This window comes from Naegleria gruberi (genome assembly GCF_000004985.1).
Source record: "Naegleria gruberi genomic scaffold NAEGRscaffold_3, whole genome shotgun sequence".
In the NCBI taxonomy this organism is placed as follows: Eukaryota; Heterolobosea; class Eutetramitea; order Acrasida; family Naegleriidae; genus Naegleria; species Naegleria gruberi.
Window position 1 is genome coordinate 527,347 of NW_003163324.1, and position 26,280 is coordinate 553,626.

At 33.3% G+C, this 26,280-nt stretch overlaps 12 protein-coding genes and 1 non-coding gene across 13 annotated transcripts; 5 read left to right on the forward strand and 8 right to left on the reverse strand.

Annotated features, from left to right (window-relative positions):
* Positions 1-1,095: 1,095 nt before the first annotated feature.
* Positions 1,096-3,745, forward strand: NAEGRDRAFT_45735 (uncharacterized protein; the record flags this gene model as incomplete). The annotated part of the gene is made up of 2 exons (XM_002682249.1): positions 1,096-3,235; positions 3,501-3,745. The coding sequence occupies 2 exons, from the start codon at positions 1,096-1,098 to the stop codon at positions 3,743-3,745; spliced, it is 2,385 nt and encodes a 794-aa protein (XP_002682295.1).
* Positions 3,746-3,908: 163 nt separating this feature from the next.
* Positions 3,909-5,558, reverse strand: NAEGRDRAFT_62357 (uncharacterized protein; the record flags this gene model as incomplete). The annotated part of the gene is made up of 2 exons (XM_002682453.1): positions 3,909-5,343; positions 5,392-5,558. The coding sequence occupies 2 exons, from the start codon at positions 5,556-5,558 to the stop codon at positions 3,909-3,911; spliced, it is 1,602 nt and encodes a 533-aa protein (XP_002682499.1).
* A 406-nt stretch (positions 5,559-5,964) lies between these two features.
* NAEGRDRAFT_62358 (uncharacterized protein) lies at positions 5,965-8,531 on the forward strand (the record flags this gene model as incomplete). Its single annotated transcript, XM_002682250.1, has 3 exons — positions 5,965-6,459; positions 6,503-7,646; positions 7,693-8,531. 3 exons carry the CDS (start codon positions 5,965-5,967, stop codon positions 8,529-8,531), a joined length of 2,478 nt encoding a protein of 825 aa, XP_002682296.1.
* Positions 8,532-8,816: 285 nt separating this feature from the next.
* On the forward strand, positions 8,817-11,678 carry NAEGRDRAFT_78058 (ankyrin repeat domain-containing protein; the record flags this gene model as incomplete). Its single annotated transcript, XM_002682251.1, has 1 exon — positions 8,817-11,678. One exon carries the CDS (start codon positions 8,817-8,819, stop codon positions 11,646-11,648), a length of 2,832 nt encoding a protein of 943 aa, XP_002682297.1. The 3' UTR covers positions 11,649-11,678.
* A 133-nt stretch (positions 11,679-11,811) lies between these two features.
* NAEGRDRAFT_29917 (uncharacterized protein) lies at positions 11,812-12,918 on the forward strand (the record flags this gene model as incomplete). The annotated part of the gene is made up of 1 exon (XM_002682252.1): positions 11,812-12,918. The coding sequence occupies one exon, from the start codon at positions 11,812-11,814 to the stop codon at positions 12,916-12,918; it is 1,107 nt and encodes a 368-aa protein (XP_002682298.1).
* Positions 12,919-13,508: 590 nt separating this feature from the next.
* Positions 13,509-13,913, reverse strand: NAEGRDRAFT_62361 (uncharacterized protein; the record flags this gene model as incomplete). Its single annotated transcript, XM_002682454.1, has 1 exon — positions 13,509-13,913. One exon carries the CDS (start codon positions 13,911-13,913, stop codon positions 13,509-13,511), a length of 405 nt encoding a protein of 134 aa, XP_002682500.1.
* Positions 13,914-15,140: 1,227 nt separating this feature from the next.
* Positions 15,141-16,253, reverse strand: NAEGRDRAFT_30071 (uncharacterized protein; the record flags this gene model as incomplete). Its single annotated transcript, XM_002682455.1, has 1 exon — positions 15,141-16,253. One exon carries the CDS (start codon positions 16,251-16,253, stop codon positions 15,141-15,143), a length of 1,113 nt encoding a protein of 370 aa, XP_002682501.1.
* A 112-nt stretch (positions 16,254-16,365) lies between these two features.
* On the reverse strand, positions 16,366-16,438 carry NAEGRDRAFT_t32. Its single transcript has one exon. It is a non-coding gene; the product is annotated as a tRNA-Phe (tRNA).
* A 93-nt stretch (positions 16,439-16,531) lies between these two features.
* NAEGRDRAFT_62363 (uncharacterized protein) lies at positions 16,532-17,296 on the reverse strand (the record flags this gene model as incomplete). Its single annotated transcript, XM_002682456.1, has 1 exon — positions 16,532-17,296. One exon carries the CDS (start codon positions 17,294-17,296, stop codon positions 16,532-16,534), a length of 765 nt encoding a protein of 254 aa, XP_002682502.1.
* Positions 17,297-17,919: 623 nt separating this feature from the next.
* Positions 17,920-19,164, reverse strand: NAEGRDRAFT_78059 (uncharacterized protein; the record flags this gene model as incomplete). The annotated part of the gene is made up of 1 exon (XM_002682457.1): positions 17,920-19,164. One exon carries the CDS (start codon positions 19,162-19,164, stop codon positions 17,920-17,922), a length of 1,245 nt encoding a protein of 414 aa, XP_002682503.1.
* A 239-nt stretch (positions 19,165-19,403) lies between these two features.
* On the forward strand, positions 19,404-20,219 carry NAEGRDRAFT_62365 (uncharacterized protein; the record flags this gene model as incomplete). The annotated part of the gene is made up of 1 exon (XM_002682253.1): positions 19,404-20,219. The coding sequence occupies one exon, from the start codon at positions 19,404-19,406 to the stop codon at positions 20,217-20,219; it is 816 nt and encodes a 271-aa protein (XP_002682299.1).
* Positions 20,220-20,398: 179 nt separating this feature from the next.
* NAEGRDRAFT_62366 (uncharacterized protein) lies at positions 20,399-23,143 on the reverse strand (the record flags this gene model as incomplete). Its single annotated transcript, XM_002682458.1, has 2 exons — positions 20,399-21,853; positions 21,914-23,143. 2 exons carry the CDS (start codon positions 23,141-23,143, stop codon positions 20,399-20,401), a joined length of 2,685 nt encoding a protein of 894 aa, XP_002682504.1.
* Positions 23,144-24,851: 1,708 nt separating this feature from the next.
* NAEGRDRAFT_30094 (uncharacterized protein) lies at positions 24,852-26,210 on the reverse strand (the record flags this gene model as incomplete). The annotated part of the gene is made up of 1 exon (XM_002682459.1): positions 24,852-26,210. One exon carries the CDS (start codon positions 26,208-26,210, stop codon positions 24,852-24,854), a length of 1,359 nt encoding a protein of 452 aa, XP_002682505.1.
* Between the last annotated feature and the right edge of the window lie 70 nt (positions 26,211-26,280).

Here is a 26,280-nt window from a genome sequence, read left to right on the forward strand (position 1 = left end):
TCGTCATCCATTTCCAATTCTACTTGTTGTCTCTTAACTGCTGATTCAATTCTTTTTGTTGTCTTTGCATCAAGAAATTCTTCTTCTTCTTCCTCTCCATCATTATAATCATCACCACTAATATTAACTTTCATTTTCTTTTGAAGTTTTTTAAGAGCTCTTCTTCCTTGTGGAGCATTTTGTTGTTCTTCATCCAATTGTTCATGTTCCAAATATTCTCTGTGCAATGGTTTTGTTGCTCTTTGTTGAATCAACTTTTTGACTGTCTTGGCTTGTTTGGTTTCCTTTGGCATTTTTTTTTCAAATTCAAAATTATTGCTGAAAATTTGATAATTGAACAATTTATGAATACATAAGAAGAATATTTGATGAAGGATGATTAAAGATATTAAAGAAATTGTAAATGTTTCATGAACAATTAATAAATTTATTTATAAATAATAATAATATGTTAATAATAATATTAAAATAATAAAAAGGAGGCTTGTGATGAATGGCATCAGAGTATTTTGAATTCATGATGGAAAATAGTGTACGGTTTTTGTGAAGGATTACTGAACAAGGCTTGTTGCTATTTCATCCATACAAATCGTAAACCTCATTGCAATTATTTCCCATTGCCAATCCTGTTTTACTTTGGAAAGGCAACAAGAAACAACACACAAAGTTTCTATATCACACCCCTTTGGTAGAGAATATTGATGTTGCTTGATACTCTCACCCTAAAAGTATGAAAAGAGAGGAGAAATCTATTCGAGATACAAATGTTTGTATATTCGTGCTCATCACAATAAGGGATCAATATGGAGAATAACAACAATCCCGATTCATCATCATCCACAATCCGTACAAGTTTAGATCATACCTTTTACTAACAGTCATCATTTAGCCTTTCCTCCCTTATTTTTTTTAATTATTAAATTAATTTAAATATATTTAATTAAATTATTAATATTTTCATCAACACTATTCAAAATGTTCATCAAAATTGATTTTAATATTTATTAAATATTTAATAGTATTAAAATAATATAATATTTAATAGTAAAATATTAAAAAAAAATGTCTGATGTAAAATCGCCCACCGTCTTGGGCATGGGTTTCAACTCATCACAAAATAATTTCAAATTGCCATCCTCTCACCTAGTGGGTAATGTAAAAGTTGCTGATAAGAGTTGGAGAAATGCTCGATCTCTTTCCGGACTTCATGATGGTGGACAAAATGTAACAAAATCACTCCTACGTTCCGATATTACTATTGAGGATAGTTCTTGTATTTGTGTAAATAATCAACAAAATTATATTGTACAGGCTGGTGTTGGAGGAAGATTTCAAACTATTAAAGTAATTCAAAAATCAAGGAGTGATGCTAAACAATTTACAAACACAACAACAGTTTTGGATAAAAAGGATTCACCAATACCAAATACTAATATATTTTCACCACAATTTAGTGGGAAATTTCCTGGACCTATTCACTGTATGGATATGTTAAATCAATATCTTCTTATTGGAAGTTCTAATGGAGAGTGTTATGTAAAAACTATGGATGTTGCTAGTGAAAAGAATAATTGTCTTCTTGATGATTCTCCAAATAGTATTGTTAAATGTCAGACATTTTCTCATTCAAAATTAAAGAAATCAGATCAATCATCTATTCTCACAACTCCTTCTCCAGAACAATACACATTCAGCACTAAAATTAATAATGTACAAATAGAAAGATCAGAAAATCCAAAGAATTTTCACACATTGGAAAATAATAGACTTCACATTTGGTCTTTTGAAAAGGATGATGCTCCAATCCAAACTATTCAAGGCTCTAGAAGTCCTTTATGGTGCAGTTCATGGTCTAGTTTTAACTCTAATTTAATTCTCATTGGTGGTGTCAGTAAAGCTGTCAAGTTGATAGATACAAGAAGTATGGGAATTGCAAATGCCAACATCCAATTTTCTCATTGTGATGCAATTACTGATGTACAGTGGAGTCCTCTTCTTCCTTACTGGTTTGCCAGCTGCTCAACTGATGGACTCATTTATGTGTGGGATCAAAGATATGCTGCAGAACCAATTAAAATTTTGGAAGGACATAACAATGTAGTCAAGAAGATATCTTGGTCTCGTTCACATGTTGAAGTTCTCGCCAGTGGTGGTGTAGATCATTCTGTAAAGTTGTGGAGTTTAAGAACAGAGCCTCATCATGTTCTGACAACATTAGATAAGGGCTTCTTTAGTGATTCAATTTTAGGTCTTAGCTTTTCAAATGTAACACCAAATCAATTGTTTGCCAACTCTGCTAGTGGTGAATTATTGGCCATATCAGTGGGCTCTCAAGTATTAGATCCACTTGTACAACATAGATTCTTTGAAGAAGGATCAGAATCTAGTGGAAAGAAAGATAGCGAAAAAGACAATATTGAAAATGTTGAAACAAATATTTTCCATAGAAATTTGACACAAGCTTTCAGTGATGTGGAGCAAATTGCTACCAAACTTAAAAATCAAAACAAACTCGAGAAGGCTCTCAAATTGCTCGAACTCTGTAAACCAAAAATTAATACAGGAACTGAAAAGGCAAACACCAATCCAAAGGCAAGATTTAAGAAAGAACTTGAAGATTACTCTTACCATATTCCACCAAACTTTTCACTTGCTAAAAAGCCAGACGAGAAGAGAATTGATGACTTGATTTTGAATTGTAAAATATTGAGATTTGTACAAAGAAAAGAATTTAGTGAAATAGTTTCTTTAGAAAGCAAGTTGTTAGAATTGTTAAAGTCTGATACTCAAAGAATAGAACTTGGTACCATTAGAGATGTTATCAAACTTTACCTTGCACATGATTACAAGAAGGGAATGTCACTTGCTATTGAAATTGCTTATATTCTTAAAGATCAATTTGAAGAATATCAAAAGATTGTCAAGGAAATTATCAATCCATCCATATACGAAGTATCTCACAATCAATCTCTGAGAGAAAGTGGCTACAGAAGTTTAGCTAAAGCTTTCCAAAATCAAGAGTACATAATCGAACAATTGAAATTGCAAAAAGATGTTATTGGAGCTTTGTGGGGATATTCAGATAGCTCCAAGATGATTATCAACTATGTAGGAGATACCTATCTTGACATCATTTCTGCCTCGGTTTTGAGAACCTATCTTAATGCTCTTCTGTGCCAGCAACAGTATGACAAGTTTTTCATTGTCTGTACAAAATTACTCCAAAAAATTCAAGGTTTTGATATTGCTGTAGTCATTCGTGATTTGATGAAAACCGTTGCCAATCCAGATTTTACCAAGCTTTTGAATACTGAAATTCTTAACTCTGAGGTTTGTTTATATTTTCATTCATGTTATTAACATTTAATAGCTTCTTAATGTTTTAGAAAATAAGAAGCCTTCTGCTTCTAGATTATTCCCTGCTGCTAAATGTTTGGATATTTTGAATCAGACTAAAGGTACAGTCTTTTCTGTCATTAGAATTGCTATCTTCTGCCCAGCAATACCGAGCTATATGACTGGCGTTTTGGAGCTTGCACTTCAAAAAATCTATGACATTTATGAGTTTTCATTTGCTCAACTTGTGGATTCGGCACAAAAACCACTAGCTAAGAAATTTGCAGAAGAGTTACTTAAAAGGTTCGAGTTGAGAAAATTGGCTGCCAAATCAGACGATTTAACAGAAATACAAGAAAAGGTGGCTGACCTTGTCCCAATATTGGAAAATGTTTACAATGAAGAATAAACCCTATGGATTATTTACTGTGTGCTCATAATTATTGAACTTCAATACGATTGTTACGAGATAGTAATGTACTAAATCTTATCATTTGGTTGCAGTTCTCTGACCCAGAAAATTCAATACTCGTTTCAACTTGATTGTCCTTTGATTACTTTGTAAAACAAGTTTAAGGCACCAAAAATCTTGACCCATTCTTGCTACTGTCAGCAGAAGTGTTTGAACCTCCAAATGACTTGTAGAGTGAAACCAAATGGCTTGGCAATTGACCTTTCTTCTTTTGTTTTGACATTACAGACAGTGATTTGTTAGCCTCAGCAAACTCTTCTTCGAAAGATTTCTTCTTTTTTGGTTTGAGGGATAGTAAGCTATGACTTTGGGAGTGTTCGTTAGGATAAACAATTTTACAAGTTCTGTCCCTTGCCGATTTTTCCTTTGAGGTTACTGCTCTCTTTTGTAGTGGTTCAAATATGACTGGCTCTGAAAATTCCTCTTCTCTAAAAGATTCGGGAAGTGATTGAGAATGAAGTTGAGGCTGGTCTTGTTGCATTTCTGAAGTATTTACATTGGAAAAGTTAGTATTCCACATTGAAAGAGCTTGCAAAACAGATATTGCTGGTTTTTCAACCTCTTCATCCACATTTTTCTTGATATTCTTAACAGTATTTCTGGCACTTTGAATCATCTCTTCTTTTGCATCGAGTAACTTACTGAGCTTTCTTGGAGTCAGGTCAATATCAACATGTTTTAATGCAAGAGCCCTTCCTCTCCACTTTTCCATTTCTGACATGGATGTCTTGTATCTTTCTGTCAATCTTGTTAACTCATTGGCCATAACATCGAGCTCTGTATGTAACACATCATTGTCTGCAGAAGCATTTTTAGAATCATAGACATCCTCTTCTAGCAATCGTATCTTTTCTTGATCTGAGAGTTGTTTTATCTGCATTTCTCTAATTAAATTTTCTCTCTTGATTAGATCTTCATCTCTTACTTGCTTATCCCTTTTCAATTTTTCATTTTGAGAAAGTATGCTTCTGATTTGTTCCAAAAACACATTGATATCAGAAGGAGGTCTATTTACCATGACCTCCTTAAAGAGGCCACTTCGAACTATAGCATCCCACACGCCATCATTCTTTGTTACTGGTTCTTGTCTACTAACTGATTCTTCGAATTTCTTCTGATATTCCGATTCAATTTGTTTCCTAAATTTTTCCAATTCTACAGCAGATGTTTGAGATTCCAATGTTTTTACATGAGATAGTTTCTCTAATTGAGCGTGTAAACTCTTCACTATTGATCTGAGCTCAGCATTTTCCTGCTCATAAAATTTATAGATATGCATTTCGCTCTCCATTCTCGATTTTTCAATTGATAATGTTTTAATTTTAAATTCATCCTCCATGCTTTTAGTTTTCATTTCTTCTGCAAACATATCAAATTCTTGCTTTGCTGTTACCCTAAGCTTTTTAATTTCCTTCCTCAATTCCTCAATTAACGATTCTCGTTGTTCTCCTGATTTACGAAGAAAATCGAGAGCACTTGTCTGTTCTTCAATCTTTTCTTTTAGTACTCCATTTTCCTGTCTTAATGCTTCAAATCTAATATGATCAATGTTATGAAATTAATAAATCTCTTCCGACACCTACTCTGATAAAACCTCCTTTACCGTTGCTTTTCTTCTCCCTTCTTTACTTGTTCTAACTTTTAGACGTTTCTGATCATTCTCCTCTGAATAGGAAGTACTCTCTCCTCCAGCATCTAAGGAAGATGAGGCTGCTGCTGTGGGAGATACAATATGATACCTTACAGGCATTTTTTATCTTTTGCCCTTTCGAAACGAACTTTAAAGTTGTTGTTTGTCTCTTCTAATGATGATGATTTTAAAAATTGGTTATTTACTCTGTAACGTTCTTTTTCAAACAAAGGCGATTATTTGGCGGGAAAAATTTCAAAAAAACAAATCTACAGCCATCATTAAGCAGCTCTTGACCACTGGAAGAATTTAATTATCACTTCTCTCTGTAACTTTAAAATATTTAAGAATGAACAGGAGTATACAAAATAGACCCCTTGATGTTTTATTTTCAGGGGAATCGAAAGATAGAGTAAAAGGACAAACACAAATCATACACGGAATTGATGAGCCTATTGTTCCACCAAGGAAAATCAATTCCATCTCATCATCGAGAACTAAAAATCCAATACAAAAGAGCACAATAATGAATGCTTCTTTTACATCAACAAATAGTTTACGAGAGGATTTACAATCAACAACAAGAAGTTCTTTTTCTAAGGAAGTATTGAATACAACAACATCGATCAAATCACCTTCCGATTATACATTTCAAAAAGTTATTAGTTTAATTAATGACAAGTATTCATTCGATTTATATGATAGACATTATGCCGAATTTCAAAAGGTTTTGGCAAACAGGGAATTAGGATTTTATGTGGACGAGAAAGATGATGTCACATTTCTTGTAAATTATTGTGTTGATATCATTCTTGAAGGAGAGAAGCCATTAGAGGCAAAAGAAAATTGTATCAAATTATTGGATGCTTTTGTTTCATTATGCTTCATTCCATTGAGAGAACGAAAAGCTAGTGATTCTTTAATTAAAGCAGATTCCTATCTTTCAATTGTAAATTCTCTTGGAAAAATTATGAGATTGACTGTGGCTATTGCTAAACCAATTCAAGTTACAGTTGCTAAGGTAAGCAGCATAAATATTTTACTGAATGACTTAATATTTTCAGTGTTTGAGTGATTTAATTGAAAAATCATTTGATATTGAGTATTTACAGAAAGCAGTTAAAAATTCTGATATTCTGAGGGATGCTCTTAATGCAATTGTTAATTTGACAAATGAAAAGGAAAAAGTTGACACTGAAATATTTTTGGAGACGATGACAGTCATTATGTGTCTTTCCAAGTATTCAGAATTTTCTGAAATTTTGACAAGAGAAGGAGGTTTAAATATTTTAGTCAATGTGCTGAATGCATCCGAATTCAATGATATGATTGTATTCAAAGTTGTAGATACTTTGTGGAATGTTGTAGAAGTATTTCCAAAATCCACTCTTTACTTGGGAGATATTTCTTGTGTGACATCTCTCTTCAATATCATTCAAGAAATTAATTGCAAGGGATTCAGAACAAAGGACAAAGAATTAAGAAATGATATTTTGATTCTATTTTCCTTCCTTGCCCGAGAACCTGAAAACCAAACAATCTTGAAGGATTGTGGACTTTTAGAATATCTTGCTGCTGTATCTATTGGATTAGACTTATATCCAGATGCAGTTACTGTACAATATTCTTTATCATCAACTTCCAATGAAGATTTTGAAATGAAAAAGCTATCATGGACAATTTTGTTCTACCTCACTTTCTCTGATAGCTGCCTTCCTTTGATTGTTGAGTTGGGATTTACTCTACTCTTATTGGAAACTATAAACGAGAATGGAACAATAATGAACAAATGGAATGAGAATCAAAAATGGGAGCTTAAAATCATCGCTCTCAAAGTATTGTTCATGTTGAGCGTACGAGTACCTGAGGAATTTTCTAAGGAGCAAGGTTCAAGAATCTGCTTGGAGGTTTTACAAACTACAAAAGATGAAACAATTTTGGGAGGATGCTACAATACAATTATGAACATTTCGACAACAGTAATTGGGTCTGTCGACCTTTTTAATGCAGATGTCATTCCAATAATGCTTGATGCATGTGTGGATACAGGAGTTTCGTTAAATTCAAGAACTGATGCCATCAGAATTGTTTCTAACGTATGCTCACATGTAATAGAATCCAGAGAAGCTTTCAAATTTAATGGAGGTGTTACAAAATCTCTAGTACTTTTAGAGAGTTGTGTGAAAGATTATAACCAGGTGGAAAAGGGTAAGTAACATTGAATGAACTTATTTTGTATAACGAATATGTTCAGATGAGTTCATTTTCAATAGTGTGGATTGTGTATGGTCTTGCGTTGTTGGAACAGAAGAGAGTGAAAAAATATTTATTGATGGTGATGGAATTCACTACTTATTGACCTTACTTACTCTTGTAAATGACTGGATTAAGCTCTCTATTTTGGGTTGTTTAGCAGACTTTATGAATTGTTCAATGCAAGCAGTGGATGAAGTATTAACTTGGAAGGGAAGAAATAAGGAAAATGTAGTCACATATCTTATCAAATTGTGGAAAGAAAACGAAAGTGCTAAATCAGTTAAAGATAGATTTTTCTTAGAAAATATGGAAGTTGATCCAAAAGATTATGATCTGCAAAGAAAGATTTACCATGTCCTTAATATAATTGGAAATAGAATTGATTCATCTGCTCTTTCGGATGATGACAGTATGGAGCTTGTAAAAATTCAACATTACGACAAGTTACTGAACGATAAGGCATGGGAAGATATCTGTATGGAGCTTGAACAAGAAAATATTCGACCAACAACTCCAGATAGAGAATTAATTTCAGAAAAATTCAAAGAAAAAGAGGAAAGAGAAAACAATATTGCCTCTGGTAAGAAGGATATTGTAAATGAAATGCAAAATAGACTTATCAAAGAAGAGGAAACATTCTACAGAACAATTATTGATAGACACAGCAATAATGCCTCAACAATGCAAAAACCATTCAACACCTCATTCGACGACAGATACACATGTAAATCAAGAGCAACAGCAAAAACCTCAACAGCTGTCAAGAATATCAGTGTTCAAGCATTTAAAATAATTGGAGGTTATGTAAATAGAAGAGCAGCAGAAGAAGAAATCTAAAACTTCGTAAATAAAACCAAATCTATTAAGAGAAATGAGTTTATCAATTTAGTCAACCACTTCTCTCCTCACGTCAAACAATCCATCATCACACAAATTCATCATCACATAACATTAAAAATAATATTTTAAAAATTTTCAATTAAGAAGATCCTGTGTAACATCCGGACACAGTTCCAACGAAATTAGAGAACATTACACGAACAAAAATTAAACAAGACTTCATCTTCCAAGAGAGTTCCTTTCTGTTCCTCCTTTCATTGACTTGCAACACTCTACAAAACAATGCAAAAAGAACAAACGCATACCTTCCCTTTTGTTGATATTCTGCAGCAGGCAACATTGGGAAATTCATCTACGACTACTCCTAATAATTCAAACAGTGTTGTACAATCTCAACCTCAACAACAACAGCCTACAGTTCTAACATCAAATCCTATTACTACTAACACAAATCTAAATTCTGATTCGGTTGATCTTGACGAAATATTTAAGTTTATCCAACAACCATCTACATCTTTTGATATGAATATTATTAACCACCAATTTAATTCCCTCTCTGATAATAATAGTAACAACATGTATAATAATAACAATACCCGAAGACAATTTTCTGCTGACCACCAACAACAACAACAGATAACGAATCAACACCACCATCATCATCACTATCCAAATAACTTCCACCAACAACAACCTCATACTACCAATAATATTGCTGACTATGATACATTCCTTCCTGAATTTGATGTCAATGATCAACAAGTATTTGCCACCACTCCAAATAACAATATCCAACAACAACCACACATGAATATTAACGTAATGCCAATTGTTGATGACAATAACCTCCTCGAATTTATTAATAATGGCGGATATTTACAGGCTCCACAAGGTTACAGCTATATGCAAGCAACCACAAATCCACAAACAAACTCCTATCCAAAGGGTTATGGTATTTTCAATCAGGGTGTTCCGTTTGTTAGTGAACAGAATAGTGCTCAACCACTTAAACCAGCTTCTAATCAATTTTCTGATACAGTGACAGTGTTGAATAGTTTACCAAATTTAAAGGGATATCCTCGTCCACATTCACCACTTTCTGGTTCTACATTATCACCTGGTTCTACAATTACACCAAGTCCATCTGCTCTCAATGGATTTACTTTCCAAGGTATTCAAATTCCAGATCTGATTAAATTAGTTGAAGGTTTTAATAAGCCAGTAACTGAAAAGCAAATTGGTGGTCGAGACAATACAAGACATCCATTGCCAAGACAAGTTATTGAATTGGATGTAACAAAACTCCCACAAGATAGTAACCCAGCTGTAATTTCTGTTAGACCTTCAGTTATGGGTATTGACAAGTCAACCAGAAAGAATACAGCCCTAGCAGTTTTGGGAGAGAAGCCATTCGTTAAAGCTTCATCTCATCCAGTTGAGCGATGGGTTGCAATCTTTGATGATATTGTCATTCAATTTGCCTCACATAACAATGGACAAAAACTCAGAATCAAGTTTGAATTACTTGATGCTGAAAAGCGAGTTGTCTGTAGTATTGAATCTTATGGATTTGAAACAATTACAAAGAGAGGTATTGAAAAGAAGAAGGAAAGAAGAAAGACTAAGGATAAGAGAAAGAGAAATTCTGATACTGAAGAAGACGAAACAGATGAAGCAACCATTGAACATGTTTCTCCTGCCTTTGGTTTTACTTCTGGTGGTGCTTTGGTTAAGGTTATGGGTTCTGGTTTTGTTTCTACACCACTCTCCAAATGTGTTGTCAGATTTGGAGACAAGGATGCCAGAGAAATCCACACCATTAAGAGAAATTACATTGTTTGCGAGACTCCTGAAAGTGAAAAGGCAGGCATCGTTGATGTTTCTGTCATGTTTGGAGAAAGCCTCATTGGTGGTGAAGCCAAGTTCCAATACATTGACCCAACCAATACCTATGATTTGCAACTCATGATTCAACACATGATTGGTAATCAAAATGCTTTAAATAACTTTAATGCAGATGCTTCTTCGTTCTCCAACAAGTGTTACGATCAAACCATGTTCTATTCTGGTAAGGTTACAGATGAATGTGGTTTCACTGTTTTGCACCATGCTAGCGCTCGTGGCTTGTTCGAACTCTCTCAATATTTGGTTACAGAATCTGTTGTTGACATTGATGCCAAAGATAATTATGGCAGGACTGCTTTACATTGGGCCAGTTTTGCCTCATCAGATCTTGTCTGTCTCTACCTGATTAATAATGGTGCTGACATTTCTGAAACTGATGAAGTTGGCGATAACTTGCTTCATATTGCTTGTAGATATGCTACTGTTGAACATGTTCAAAATGTTCTTGGTGTCTTGTTAAAGCATGACGACAAGTACAGAACTAATACCAACAATATTTATGAACTTTTAACCTCTAAGAACAATGAAGGTGAAACACCTCTAGATCTTGCTAAGAGCATGGAAATGGATGATTCTGTTATGCAACTCATTTCAGTCTTTGAATCAGCTGCTGAATATTGTCAAGCTCGTCTCTCAGAATATAGAATTCATCAACTCAAGAATATCACTTTACGTTCTGGTGAATTCAACGGAAAGACCATTAGCTCTCTTGAAGGTGAAAATAATAACTTGTCATTCGATATTCAACTCAAGAAGGATAAGTTGGTTTTGTCAATTGACAATGGAGACGGTAACCAAATCAGAGTTTCTATTGATTACAAACATATTGCTTTCCTAATCTTGATCAAGCCACAACTCAAAGCAGAAATCACATTAAATACATCACCATTAATTGAGTTTGGTGATGCTAATGGTAACTGGGCAAGAATTAACAACCACAGATACCTTTCCTCTTGTCTGAGTTTCCATTTAGAAGTTAAAGATTCTACTGATCTCGACAAGATTAACAAGTTCATCTGTGATAATGACTTGTTGTATCCATTCCAAACTATGTGCTTCTGTTATAGACCAACAATTGAAGAATCCACAAACAAGCTCAAAACACTCCCATCTTCAAATACTACCCCAACAACCAATACTGTAAATAAGGTGACCATGATTTCACCACAAGTAGATTCAATCAATCAAAGACAAACAAACATTTTTTAAATAAATAATTTATTTATTATTTACAGCACCAAAACTTTGAGTTTAATAATGTTAAGGTTAGTAATTTAACCTGTAATTTTGAAAATATTGATATTAACATTAATAAACTCAAAGTAATAGACTAATCGTAAATTATTGTTCCAAATTAAAACTTACAAAAAAAATGACTGATGAAAATCCACCACTCATCATTGATAATGGTTCCTCTCTAATGAAAGCTGGTTTTTCTGGTGATGAAGCTCCACTTGCAGTCTTTCCCACAGTAACTTCACAACAAAAAGTAGCACCCATCCTCCTTTCAATGGGCTCTATCACAACATACGTTGGAGATAATGCATTGTGTAGGAGGGGTATTAATGTTTACAAATATCCAATTGATCGTGGATTGATTACTGATTGGTATCATATGGAAAAGATATGGCATCATACATTTTATAATGAGTTAAGAGTTGCTCCTGAAGAACATGAAGTATTATTGATGGGAATGCCATTAAATTCAAAGGAAACGAAAGCGAAAATGGCACAAATCATGTTTGAAAGTTTTAAGGTGCAAGGTTTGTGTTTGGCAAATCAATGTGCCATGTCAATATTTGCAAGTGGTAGAATGACAGGTGTAGTATTGGGATCAGGAGATGGCGTCACTAATTCAGTACCTATTTATGAAGGATATGCCCTATCACATGCCACCAATAGATTGGAATTAGGAGGCAAAGACCTGACAGATTATTTGAAGAAAATGTTAATGGAACGAGGATATAATTTCAACACCATGGGCGAAACTGCAATAGTCATGGATATGAAGGAAAAAACTGGTTATGTTGCCAGTAATTTTGTGGAAGAAACAGCGAAAGAAAGTTTATATGAATTACCAGATGGAAATGTAATTTCACTTGGAAGGGAAAGATTCAAAACTACTGAGATATTATTTCAACCAAATCTTATTGGAATGGAGGTTGCTGGAATTCATGAAAATATTTTCACTTCTATTAGAAAGTCAGATTTGGATATTAGAAAGGAATTGTATTCGAATATTGTTCTTTCAGGAGGATCGACATTGTTTAATGGAATTGTTGAACGATTGAATAATGAGTTGAGAGAAATATCTCCCTCCACAATGAAAATTCGAATAACAGCACCACCAGAAAGAAAGTACAGTACATGGATTGGTGGCAGTATTTTCTCCCAATTGCCAACTTTCCAATCAACTTGCATAACAGCACAGGAATATGCAGATGTTGGTAGTGCAATTGTTCATAGGAAATGTTTCTAGTAAACCATAAAGTCAAGGGAGGATTTCACGTATTAAGGAACGGTTATATCACGATGAAGGTTGAAAAACCTTAATTTACATTAAGTAATGGCTACGGCCATATCACGATGAATGCACCTCATCCCGTCCGATTTGAGAAGTTAAGCATCGTCGAGCCACATCAGTACTGAGGTTGGAGACAACTTGGGAACCTGTGGTGCTGTAGTCTTTTTTGAATCTGTGAATACTGTAACAATATTTGAAGACTCAAACTCGAAATTTGAAGGTTTATTGATCAACCACAAGTTTCTATTTCTAAATAGATAAAATTCAAAGGTGATATATAGATGGTCACGTAGCAAGCTTTTCTAAACAACAAACTTACTGAACCAACAATCAATAGATTCGTTGCCTTCACTGTTCATACAGTCAAAGACTGTAGCGGGATAGTCGCCATATTCCTGGCAGGCTTCCCGTCTTAATTGTTTTACAAATGAAATAACAAACTTAATTTTATGGAGACTCACACTTTATTCTAATGTTAAATAATAATTAAAAGCAAAATTGTTTCAAAAATTTAGCCTTTTTAAAGAAATTGATTTCTGTTTCAATTATTTACGCTTGTAAATATCAACTTTCTTATTCTTCTTGCCACCTCTTCTATTCTTTCTATTCTTTCTATTCTTCTTTCTGTAAGTGTCAATTCTTCTCTTCTTATTAAATCTTCTCTTCTTTCCATAAACATCAATCTTCTTTCTGATAATTCTCTTCTTTCCATATCTCTTCCATCCTCTTCTCTTTCTTCCATAGGTGTCAATGTACTTGTTGAGCTTTCTATTGTTCTTTCTCTTCTTGAGTCTGTATTTCTTGAGATTTCTCTTCTTGTTATTCTTTCTAATGTATAAGGAAAGTGTTGAGGCAGCAGTTGATTCTTCTGCAGAAACTCCAGAAGTGAACGAAAGTGCAAGAATTGCCAAAGTCAAGGCAATCAATAAGATTGAAACGAATCTTTTCATTTTTTGTTTTTTTGATTGTGTTTGAGAAGTGAAACATGTTTCAGTATTTAAATGTTTGAAAAGAATAGTTTGATTAGTATATTGATTTTTATGGTATGATTGAAGATGAATGATTTTCCATAAAGAGAGTAGCCACAGATTTTGGACATTGTACATTTGGTCTTTGTTAATCGGTGCGGATAATTGAACAAGAACAGAATGAAAGAACTTCAATGGTTGGATTGTGCACAAAGATGTGGAATATCTTGGAATGAAAAAAATTCCAATGTTTAAAGAACGAAAGGACTGTAAAGAAGTACTACAGTTGGTTACAAAAAAAGTCCATATTGAGTTTACAATGACTCTATTCAACGATTATTAAAGGCACAAGACAAGTTTCAGATTGTTACAATCAAAGAAACTATAAAGAGTTGAATTTCTGGTTAAGGTATGTTGAAAAATAGAGACAATATTGAAACTGAATTAATCTGATATACATCGTGCTTTTTATATTCTTGTTCTTAAAAGTGCTAGTAGTTTCAAGTTGTCAAATGAAGAGTGGGAATCCTCTCTTTAACTTTCGTACAGTTTGAAAATGAGATAAACAAGAGGTGCTTACCACTTGAGAACAAGCATTGTTATAAATGTTTGTTGTTGATTTCGGTTGGTTTATGAGGATGAAAAGGAAATATCAACTATTCTGAAAGAGAAAATTCACAACTTTTATACTAATTTACATTTATTAATCATCACAAGCACGAACGATATTAATCAAAATAGAATTTTCATTTGGTTTTTACATCTCCTCTCTTTACAGCAGCCGATCTTTTATCAACATTTCCATTTTTGGTGAGAAGAACATCACCACTTTTAACAGCAGCTGATCTTTTGTCAACGGAACCACTAGATGTGAATCTGACTTCGTTGTTTTTTGCTGCAGAGCTTCTCTTGTCGACGTTACTCATTTTTTTTTGGAGAATTGTTGAAACTGTCAAATTTCAAGCCTGTCAAATTCTATTAATATTTTTGCAAAATTGTAACGTCTTCGGAATCTTGTTTGTAAGCTAGTGTTTAATTCCGAAATTCCACAGGTTTTGCATTAATATTTCTCTTTCGGAATGTTTGAAATATTTGAATTCCTTTCTAATAGAAAAAGAAATGAGAAAATAATTATTTGAAAGTTGTAAACAAAATCTTATCCAAATAATCTATTTCATGAATATATACATAAACATAAGATTACAATTTCTAGAAATATCTTCCCTGAACAATTCGAGGTCCAGTTTCTTCATATTCCTCCTTTGTTATCCAATGTTGTTGAAACATTCCAAGTGTTGAAAGTATTGATCCTCCAATCCAAACTGAATATTTTCTCTCAGGTGGAGTAATGATATTGACATGAAATGTTGAGGGAGCTAGCTCTACAATTTCCTTTTTCAATCTCCTTTCCAATCCTTTCAACATGGTATTTCCACCAGAAAGAACAATACTCCCATACAAATTCCTTCTCATTTCGACATCACATTTAACGACAGAGTGAACGGCCTTCTCATGAATTCCTAGAGAATCCTTTCCAATTAAATTTGTTTGAAAAAGTGCTTCTGGACAAGTGAATAATTCCTTTCCAATATTAATTACATTCCCATCGGGTAGTTCATAATTCTGTTCCACCACTTTTTCATTTTCATAATCATATGCCACATGGCAGAGTTTCTCCTTAATATCTCTAACAATTTCCTTTTTAGTAAAGGGTGAATATTCCAAATCTTTCAACAAGGTCATTAAATATTGAGTCAAATCGCTACCAGCCAAATCCATATACGAAAGTGCTGTATTAGGATACCCTTCATAAACAGGAACTGTAAGTGTCATGCCATCTCCTGAATCCACCACAAGACCAGTTGTCCTCCCAGATGCATACAGAGCCAGCACTGAATGATTAGCAACATACATGGCTGGAACTCCAAAGGTTTCGAACATGATTCGTGTCATCTTTTCTCGATTTGCTTTCGGATTCAATGGTGATTCAGTCAACATGATGGGATGATGCTCCGGAGCAATACTCAATTCATTGTAAAATATGAAATGCCACAATTTTTCCATATCTTCCCAATTCGAAACTAAACCACGTTCAATAGGATTTGATAAATCCAACAGTCCTCTCTTTGATTGAGCTTCATCACCAACAAATACACTCCGTTGACCTAAGAGAGAAGAAAGTTTGGAATTTTGTTTTGGTTTTCCAATAATTGATGGCAAAACACATCTCGGAGCATCGTCACCTCCAAAACCAGCTTTTGATACTCCAGAACCGATATCAATGATCACTGGTTGAGGTTCTTCATCATTATGATGTGACATTTATATGTTGGTATTTTTTAATTTTGAAAATTTGTTTGGTCCAAAATTACCTATGTTCGCTTTTCATCATCTGTATCAAAGATCCTTAATTTAAATAAAATAATATAAAATTTGCCGACACCAGGGATCGAACCAGGGACCTTAAGATCTTCAGTCTTACGCTCTCCCAACTGAGCTATGTCGGCTTCTTGATCAACATAAATTAATCTTCTCATCAGAACAACACGTGTAATCAATTTTTGTTTTTTATTGGGATTTAATATTACAGATTAGGTTTATTATTTTTGATTTTTTACATAATCATTCAATGAAAGTGGTTTAACATTGAAGAGGTCGTTATCAGTTTTTGGTGGATGTGCAACTCCTGAAATTGCAATCCATTGCAATTGTTGATATATAATTGGACCAATTTGTTCTGGTTTCAATCCTTGTTGAATTTCTTTCTGGATGTGATTCTTCAAATCTTGGGCGGATCCCAACTTTTCAAATTCGAGTTGAGTTTGAGGGAAACTCAAGTGAGCTAATTCTTCTAAGGTCTTTTCATCACCAGCAACGTTTATTGATTTGTTCTTTAATTGTGGATTCAAAGATGCTTCGACAACATACTTGGCAATATCTGAAGTGTCAGTCAATTGGATTCTGACATTCAAATCTCCATAGTATTTAACAGTGTCATTCTCCTTTTGGAATAAGAAACTTGGAAAGAAAGCATAACTATAGAATAATCCATTGTGAATCAATAGATAGTCAACTTGGTTTTGAGATTGCAAATCACTAATCAATTTCTTCTTTGGATCGATGAGGAAACTATCACCTAATTGCAAATAATCTTGGAAATTGAAACCGTAACTTGAAGGAACAAACTTTTTAACACCACTCAACTTGGCAGCATTCAATAATTTCAGTTGACCATCATAAACAATTGACTGATCTCCAGAAAGTGCGCTTACAATGACTTCAATTCCTTTGAATAATTGAGCCAAATCTTCAACACTTGAAGTTACAACATCTCCCTCAATAATGTGAGCATTAGAAATATTCATTTACTGGCCATTTAAATTAAAATAGAGAGATAGTACGCAGTGAGTGAGGAAAAATTTGTACGCCCTAAGACACACCATCGGGATTGACAAAGAGTGCATGGACATACATTGTTATTCCAAGCTTGAGGAGCGCAAACATTCCATAATGGAATTTTTCAAACTTCCAAACAGTGGTTCACATTTTCAATGTTTCTCTTTTTGTTGAAGAGGAAAATTACTCTCCGTCCTCCTACTAATACTAATACAGCAACCTTCTTTAATTCTCTTCTTTCTCTAACTGCCATTGAATACAAAGTGTTGAGGGAGTAGATGCTTGTTCTTCAGTGGTGGCACTAGCTCTTGATGTGAAAGGGTTAGACATTTTCTAGTATTACATAATACTTGTTTGGCCGTATATTGAAAACTCTTAATTTACTAGAAATTGGAAGTATTAAGGAAGTGAATGGCTACGGCCATATCACGATTCATGCACCTCATCCCGTCCGATTTGAGAAGTTAAGCATCGTCGAGCCACATCAGTACTGAGGTTGGAGACAACTTGGGAACCTGTGGTGCTGTAGTCTTTTTACAAAATTTGAAAAACAAGGTAAATTAATTTGGTAGTTTTGTATCTTATGTTTATTTTAAACTGAAAATCTCTTACTTTTAATCATAAAAACCAATAATTGATACAATAGGAAATCGGAGAGTTCTTTTCTTGAAGGAACTTGATCAATAAAGGCAAGATTATTTTCACAATAATTTACAATGGGAAGTAAGCTAACATCCATCTTTTCAACTGATTTGATAGGTTTGGAATAATTGCCAAACAAGACATCTGTTTCTCTTTGATCAATTTCTTCGAATACATGACCATCAAAAACAAAACTCTTGAAATCTTTCAATGTTCTTTCCTTATTTAGGAAAGAGGAAGAATTATCGAGAGCTGTTGCTACCAAAACAGTTGGGACGCCTTTCTTCCATGAGTATTCATTCAACTCTGAGAATAAGTTTCGTGCAGGAGGTGAGGTAGTTATCTTGTCATGACTAGCACAATACAGAATAATGTTTGGTTTGGAAATTGGATTAGGATTTGAAATAAATACTTCATTGTTGTCCATACCACTTCTGACTTTTCCTTTAAAGATTCTTCCGAGAATTTTCTTTGCCGGTTCAATATCTGATTTCAAAGGTTCTCTCAATTGATTCCAAAATCCAGGACAATCAATAATCTCAATTTCTACGTGCTTTCCATCAATTTCCTTTGAAAGCTTCAAATTGAAAATTTGTGTAGTGACAGTTTGTTCAGATTTGTAACATTTAATCATTTCTCTCTTTCCTTCTGTCAAGACGAAACCCAAATTTTGTTCAAGTAAATCAACAATTGCTTTGAGGAGAGTTGACTTTCCTTCACCACAACCTCCACAAGTTAAAAATTTGAAAGTTTCTTCAACCTTTAGTAAATTTAGGAATGATTGCTGAAGGGTTTTAATTCTGGACGAAAGTGGAATATTCTTTTCGATTTCTAAGGAGTAAAGCTTGGTTTTGAATTCAACTCCTTGTTGATCCTTGATGGTCGCATAAATTTCTTCCTTAAATTTTGACTTGTCGTTGGAAGAAAGGAAGAGAATATTCGAATTGAAAGCTTCCAATATTTTCGTATTATTCTTGGTGAATAGTGCAACATGATAAGGAACCTGACCCAAGTTTCCTGAGAGATGAAACTCAACCATTGCAAGGGAATCATAAACTTTTGAAATGGATACGGACCATTCAGGTTTACGTTTGGTTTCTTCTTGTTTAGTTTGATTATCTGTTTGATAGGTTTTGTACATGTAACCAGCTGCAATAGATGCAACACTGAAAAGAGCAGGAAGAAGGTAATTCATTTAGTTTTTTGTATTAGAGAAATTGATCAGTCCAACAACTTCGAATGATTTATTCGAAACGTGTGTAAATTTTTGATTCTCTTTGATCCAACCAATAGAAATCGTCCTGCAACACTTTACAATGGAATTCCAAAGTCAGTTTTTGTAATTCTTGATCAAAAATGGTCTTTGATCAATAAATACCTTCATTTGTTTGCATCACGTTTTCCACAAACTATAGTTTAGTTTCTTTTAAAAAAATGATCAAAACAATTCTTGCTACCATTGCAGCAATTTCAACTTCAATTGGTTTTGGAGTTTTGGCTACACAACCCACGAGACAAGATCCTTATGGGGAATCTGTTATTTCACAAAATTCGAATAATCCTTCGTCTATTGTTCAAACTAATCTAGATGCCGCTATCAAGTATGAAAATTTGCAGCGTGAAGTTGAAATTATCAATCAAAAAATTCAAGATTTAATGTCACAACTTTCCACTCAGGGAAAATTAATCGAAACTTTGAAAACTAAACTGGAAATGGTAGAATTGAAATGGGTAACTTCTATTGTGGAATTAACAAGGAAACAAGATGGAGTTATTTGGACTTGTTTGATTGCAGGAGGTGGATTATTAACAATTTTCCTTATTTACAAGTTTATTTTAAGGAAGAAGAAAGTTTTTTCAAAGTTATTCGAAACAAATTCATCTCCTCCTCAGAAAGTCCCAAATCCAAAACCTTCTACAATTCTGTACTATTACCTTGCAGAGAAGGAATTTTTTGATGTACATTTTCAAAAAATACTCTCCTCACTCAATTCTCATTCGAATGTTAAATTTGAAAGAGTTTCCAATCAATCTCAAAGTCATTTCACAATTCTAAACTTTAGCAATAGACAGAGAATGGGTAATAACGTTCCAGATTCCATCAATCAATACCTTTCCATTGGTGGGAATGTGAACAGCACTGAATGGGCTAATAATGAAGTGAGATTATTTAGTGATGAGAATGGAAATGTTGATTGGAATGAAGATGTCATTGAAACTCTTATTAAGCTGGGAAATAAATTAGATTAAACTATATTCCTCCTGTTTTTCCAAGAAATTGTTGTCATAAAAAAAGGATTTGTTAATACTATCTACCAAATACCATGCCAATTAACAAGAGTTAAAGTGATATGCTGCATAAATTTTAAAATTAATTGGATTAATACACCAGTTCGTTATCATTCAAAGGCAAACTCTCTTTGAAACAACTATTTGTATTCAAGTAAATTATTAAAAACCCATCTAACAATTATGTTTTTAACTGCAAGACTCTTAATTTCAAGTGGTTGTGCAAAGGCATGACTAATCTTTGCTTCTTTGTCACCATTAAAACTAATCAAAGCATCAATAATATTGTCCAAGTCACGTCCTTTCAATTTGAGGTTTTGGGACTCTTCTTCATCCAATCCAACACCTTGCTCAGCATCTAATAATACCACTTTAACTTGCTCAGGGCTCCAACTTTTTGGCCTGCTTTTATCCAATAGATTATCTTGGATAATTAACATTCCACAAGCTCTTTGTAATGTTTTTGAGTTTGATGCTTGATTGGCATGCATTTGAGAGGATCCAATATTTGATGTCAAAGGAGTGTATGAAGATTCAATGCTTGAAAAAGAAGGTTTTTGGGGGAATCCAACATGATAACAAATCATTTTTCTATACAGTTCTTCCTTTTTCTGGGTGTGGTCATGAAACAGAGTATACAAATCCTTGCTTAATAAATTCTCTAAGCCTTTTTTAGTTAACAATAGAACTTCGAAACCTCCTTTTTTCAATTTCAACCAAGATTTTGTTCCAAATTTTGGCTTTGTGTAGCTTATTGTTTCATTCTCTAGATAGCATGTTCCTGTTATAAGAAGAGATCCATAATTATTCGCATTTTTTTCTATAACTCGAAGTACGCTATCTGAATATCCCATAACTACCATTATTACTGTGAAGTGTAAATTTTCTCCATTCAAAGATGGCTTTTCTTCAACTGAATAGGTATTGGGTAAAAAAGCCGATGCTTGATTGATTTCTTCTTGCAACTTTGATAAAGAAAAATCCTTTTCATAGAGTTTCATTTCAAATAATAACAATTTTCTTAATACTTGTAATGGAGTTTTGTTCAGTGCTATCAATACATCAAATCCACTATTAATTTCTCCAGGAATAGCTGCACAAAATTGATTTTCACTCATAGCATCGTCTAACACTGAGGTGAATGATACGTAATTTGGATGTAGGTAATTACTAAACCCCATCTCTTGATCGTACTGTTGTTTTGTGCTAATTGGTGAAAATCCAGGGATTAAAATATTTTGTGTTAAAAAATTGGGAGGTAACTCTAAACTACTAAAAAATGTTTCTTTGAAAATCCCGCCACATAAATCCCCAAATACAGTAATTTCGTTCGTTTTTGTAAAAGAGAGAGTCAATATTTGTTCAGCTAATAAATCAATGACTGATAATTCCAACGCCTTTGAAGTGTGGAGTAAAATGGAATTATTTTGCAACAAATTATAGCGCACTCCACTTATTGATGTTTTGAATTTTGATAATTTCATTAAAATATCATCTTTTAGTAGCTTGGGTATATTAATCTTGACAGTCTTATCTTCCATGACTTGAAAATGCATTTTTAAATATGGAAGTATTTCAATAAAGTTTCTGTGCCTCTTATTAAAGTACAATTTCTAAAACTCATTAAACTGAAAACTAAAGAATTCTACACTTACTGTTTGAGATGGTATGGCAATACCAAAGGAATGGAGTAAATATAAATGAGCTACCAATTTGGCTTGTTCATCATTGCGCAGAGCAATCGTCACATCGTGTTGTTTTTGCTCAGATTTTTCAATAGCTTCACATATTTTCTCTTTTGATGATAAATTATTCAAGTTACGCAAAATGCTATTGAATGCATTTTCCATTATTCTTGGAGCAGTTCCAGTATATTCCACAAGAATATCTATGAAATCATCAATATCATTTAAGCCTAACAATTGTAAAGCATCCAATAGTGTGATACACGAATTACCTTTTTGAACATGACTCTGTCTGAGCATGATTTCGACGACCTGGTTTTCCATAGGTGACAGAAATACAAGACAGTAATCAGAAGGTGGACTTTTTTTAACATCTTGATTCTCTGTCAAAGCTAAGTGTACAGGAATATGACCACTAAATATAACAGTGCTCTTATAGGGGATCAGAAGTGGCATTACTTCATTCCATAATTCTAGAAAGCGACTCAAATAAATATCACAACCTTCTTTACATGTTGTCCATTTCGAGTCTTGCAATAGTTGCCCAAAATTATTCTGTAAAATTCCATCTACTTCATCAACAAGTACTAAATATCCTTCAGGTAAGGATGAATCAATATTTAAAGCTTCAAAAATAAGGTTAGCTCCATAATCGTTTTGGTTTGCAAAATCCAACATCTTTTGGTAAAAATCTTGTCTTTTCTGTAAAAGATCTTGTGATCCATTTGGTTGGAATTTTGTTATAAATTGCTTGCAATATTCCTTAACCACGAAATCAGCAATTTTTTTGCTCATATCTGAAATACTTTCTTCCGAAGAGACTTTAAATAATCTAAAATCCAATTCAAATAGCTGTAAATCTTTCACCCATTCCGATTGTTGATCCCATTTTCCATATACCTCTCTAAATCTTCTGACCAAGGTTGTTTTACCAATACCAAAGGTTTGAAAAAGCGACACTAATTTAGCTTGGCTCAAGTTTTGTTGCTTCTTGTTTTGCACTAAAGTATTAACAATTCGTTCCGACTCATTTTCACGATTAACAAATTTAAGTTGTAATGCAGAGTTTTTGAGGTCTTCTTTTGTTATTAATACATGAGTCTGTGGAGAAGAGAAAGGTTTGGTGGTTTCGGGTTCTTGTTTTTGCTTTTTGTTTTTAGGACCATCACCTGCCATTACACATTTTGTGCATTTTTTCATTATTGTTTGGCGAGAAGATCACCCGAAATCCCAAACAACAACTTTTATTTCTTGTTGGAATTCCAAGTATTAAATCCACTTAGGGTTATTCACGAATTGAAAATGGAATGGAATAGAATGGAATGAAATTTTTCTAAAAAATTCTATCCAAATAATTCCGTGTCCAGAATTTTTTTTTAGAATTGGTTGTGAACGTTTATTACATTATTCAAACGTTGTAAACGTTTTAACGTTTTTTAAATGTTTAAAACGTTAAATATGTTTTTCTTGTAATAAGGAAACCATTATTGGAGGCCTCCAATAATCATCCCTATATTGTGATGATATAGTTGAGCTTGCTTAATGTCCTTAATATCTGTGTGGGCGGGAATCAAACTGATTTTCCATTTCTTTCAAATGTGTAAATACGTTTTCAACATTTAGAACGTTTCAAACGTTTTTAACGTGTTTAATCAGTTTAGTTTAATAAATTCTTTTCAAAAATTAAAAATAACCACCAACGAAATAATTGGAATTTTTTCACGGAATCATTCTGAATTATTCTAAAAAATTCTGAAAAATTCCGTCAATTCCATCAATTCCATCAATTCCGTCAATTCTTTCCAATTCGTGAATAACCCTAACTAGTAATTGATTTGACATTTTTTTCTAAAGATTTTAGGTTCTTTTTACGTGGCCCATTTCCAGCCATACAAATGATCCTTTTTTCAATTCAAGTTGAAAAATAAGTTGAAATTTACATGTTCATTTGAATTTATTGCTTTTATTTTGTCTAATATAGTGTAAATTTACTGTCCAACAGTGGAGTCCTTGTACAGGAAATTGTTGCCTTCCTTGCAAATGATGAAGATAAATCCAACATTGGTCAAATTCTCATGATGAGATTAGTTTGCAAAGATTGGAACGAAACTTTTATTAATTCTCATGATTTCTGGTACAGTATGATGATTACCAATTTGGATAAGGGTATGAAAGCAAGAGGAATTGAAGAGAAGGTTGAAATTCTTTCACATCCCAATCGAAACAATACTCAGTTCATGTTAAATTGTATTCGAAACTGTTTTCTTGCTCAACAATCGATTGACTGTTTGAAATCAGTGGAAGCCGAACAATCAATGTGTTATGAGCCTGCTATCCTTAACGAATCCAATGACGAATTAGTTTCCGAAATGATTCGCCAACTTTCACCTTACATCTTTATCCAGAAAACCTCTTTTGATTTCTTTTCTTATGATCAATCAGAATGTGAATATGATTTTATCATTCCAAATATTCAAGGAAATACCGAATTGACTGAACTATATTTTAAAGTTTATAGATGCGATTAAGGATGTGGTAATGGTTCACTACTAAGATCTATTGAAGTAGTTTTCCAAGAAGAAAAAGAAATTCTAAAAAATGAAGTTTGCTACGAGTATGATGGCTCACGCTCAGAATACGTTGCAGATAAGGAGATGATTAAGGTTGTTATGGAGAGAATTGGGTTGAGTGCAGAAATGATAAAATCTAAAGCTTGTTTCGATGAATTTATGATTGCATTGTATTATAAAGCAGTTGTGGGAGTAATTCCTATTGCTCTATGTGAAAGAGATATGTTTTATATTGATAGAACAAGCAGAATAAAAGATATTATGTAAACGGCCAATGCAAAACGACAAAATTATTGACAAAAAAAATAAAATAAAAGGAATATGGTTATGAACCAGATTTATTGCTTCTTATTAGCCTTCATTCTTTCCCTTAATTTATTCTTAGAATCGGATGAATTCATTTGAGCTTTTTGTTGTTCCATTCTCAATTTCTCGTAATGTTTTACTGTCCAGTCACCTCCTTCAATTGAGTAAAAGTCCATTGGATAGATTGGTCTCCATTCAGTGGCTGTTAAAGCTACCTCAGCTTCATAGGCAGTCAGTAATGGTTTATCAAAGAAGTGACCCCAATCGATTGAGAGACGAGGACAAGCAATTTGAATCCAACACTCAACATCGTGGAATAGTTGAAGTTTGCTTGGGAAAATTTCACTCAAAAGGAGAGAAACATATGGAATATTCTTTTCGTTCAGTAATCGTTCAATAGTTTCAAGAATTTTTGGAGAACCTTGTCTACCCAAAGTTCCTAGAATTACACCAAACTTTTTGGCTTTCTTTGCCTTTTCAATGGCATCTTGTCTGATGGAAAATAATTGTGGATGATCATAGTGTTCCTCTGTGAATTTCTTTCCATATGGATCATATTTGTAATATTTCAATTCTGGATTTTGAATCATGACACTTTCCAAATGGAATCTACCATCTCCCAAATAAACCATAGTTTCAATTTGATGATTTTTAGCTAAATCTTTTGGACTTGTGCAACCCAGAACTTCACCAGGTGACAATGGTTTAACTTGAGGAATAAATACAGGAGTTGTGAAATGTTTGTCCAATTCTGCCTTGGCAGTTCTTAAACTTGAAACAAATTGAATAGTTGCAACCATAGCCATTTTGGTTTCTTTTGGAAAGTTGTTAATCATTGATTGAACAAAATAATTAATATCAATTTGAATATCCACAAAAACGTATAGAATATTCTTAATGCAACAATCACTGACAGGAACAAGACAACTGTGAGCATAATGCACCATGAAATCAGCACCCAAAGCTCTAGCAGTAAGATCATCTATACAGCATGCTCCGTATGTGACATCTCCCATAATTACTGTACTTGTTTCTGGACAAAATCTTTCAATAATATCACTAATCACACAACTAAACAAGAGCAATCCTTCAGGAAATTGCAAAGCAACTCTCTTTGGTTTAATTTGTTGAATTCTATGAATAGTTTTATGAATTTCAAAATTATAATTTGTTGGAAGTGTTTCCTTGATGAGTCTATTCAATTCTTCGTTTTCTAAAATTGAAGCAGGAACACTTTGTTGTAATTTAATACTAGATGAAAGATTAACTCCTGCATATGGATTTGATTGTTGTTGTTGTTCAGGAGTTTGTCCAATATTGTTGTTATTGTTATTACTATCTTCCGATGATGAAGAAGAAACGGCAACAAGACTTGTTTCTTGATTTTCCATTTTTTTTTATTCGTTTCAAAATTTTTATTAATTTACAATTTTAAATTATTATATACTAGTCATAATAATA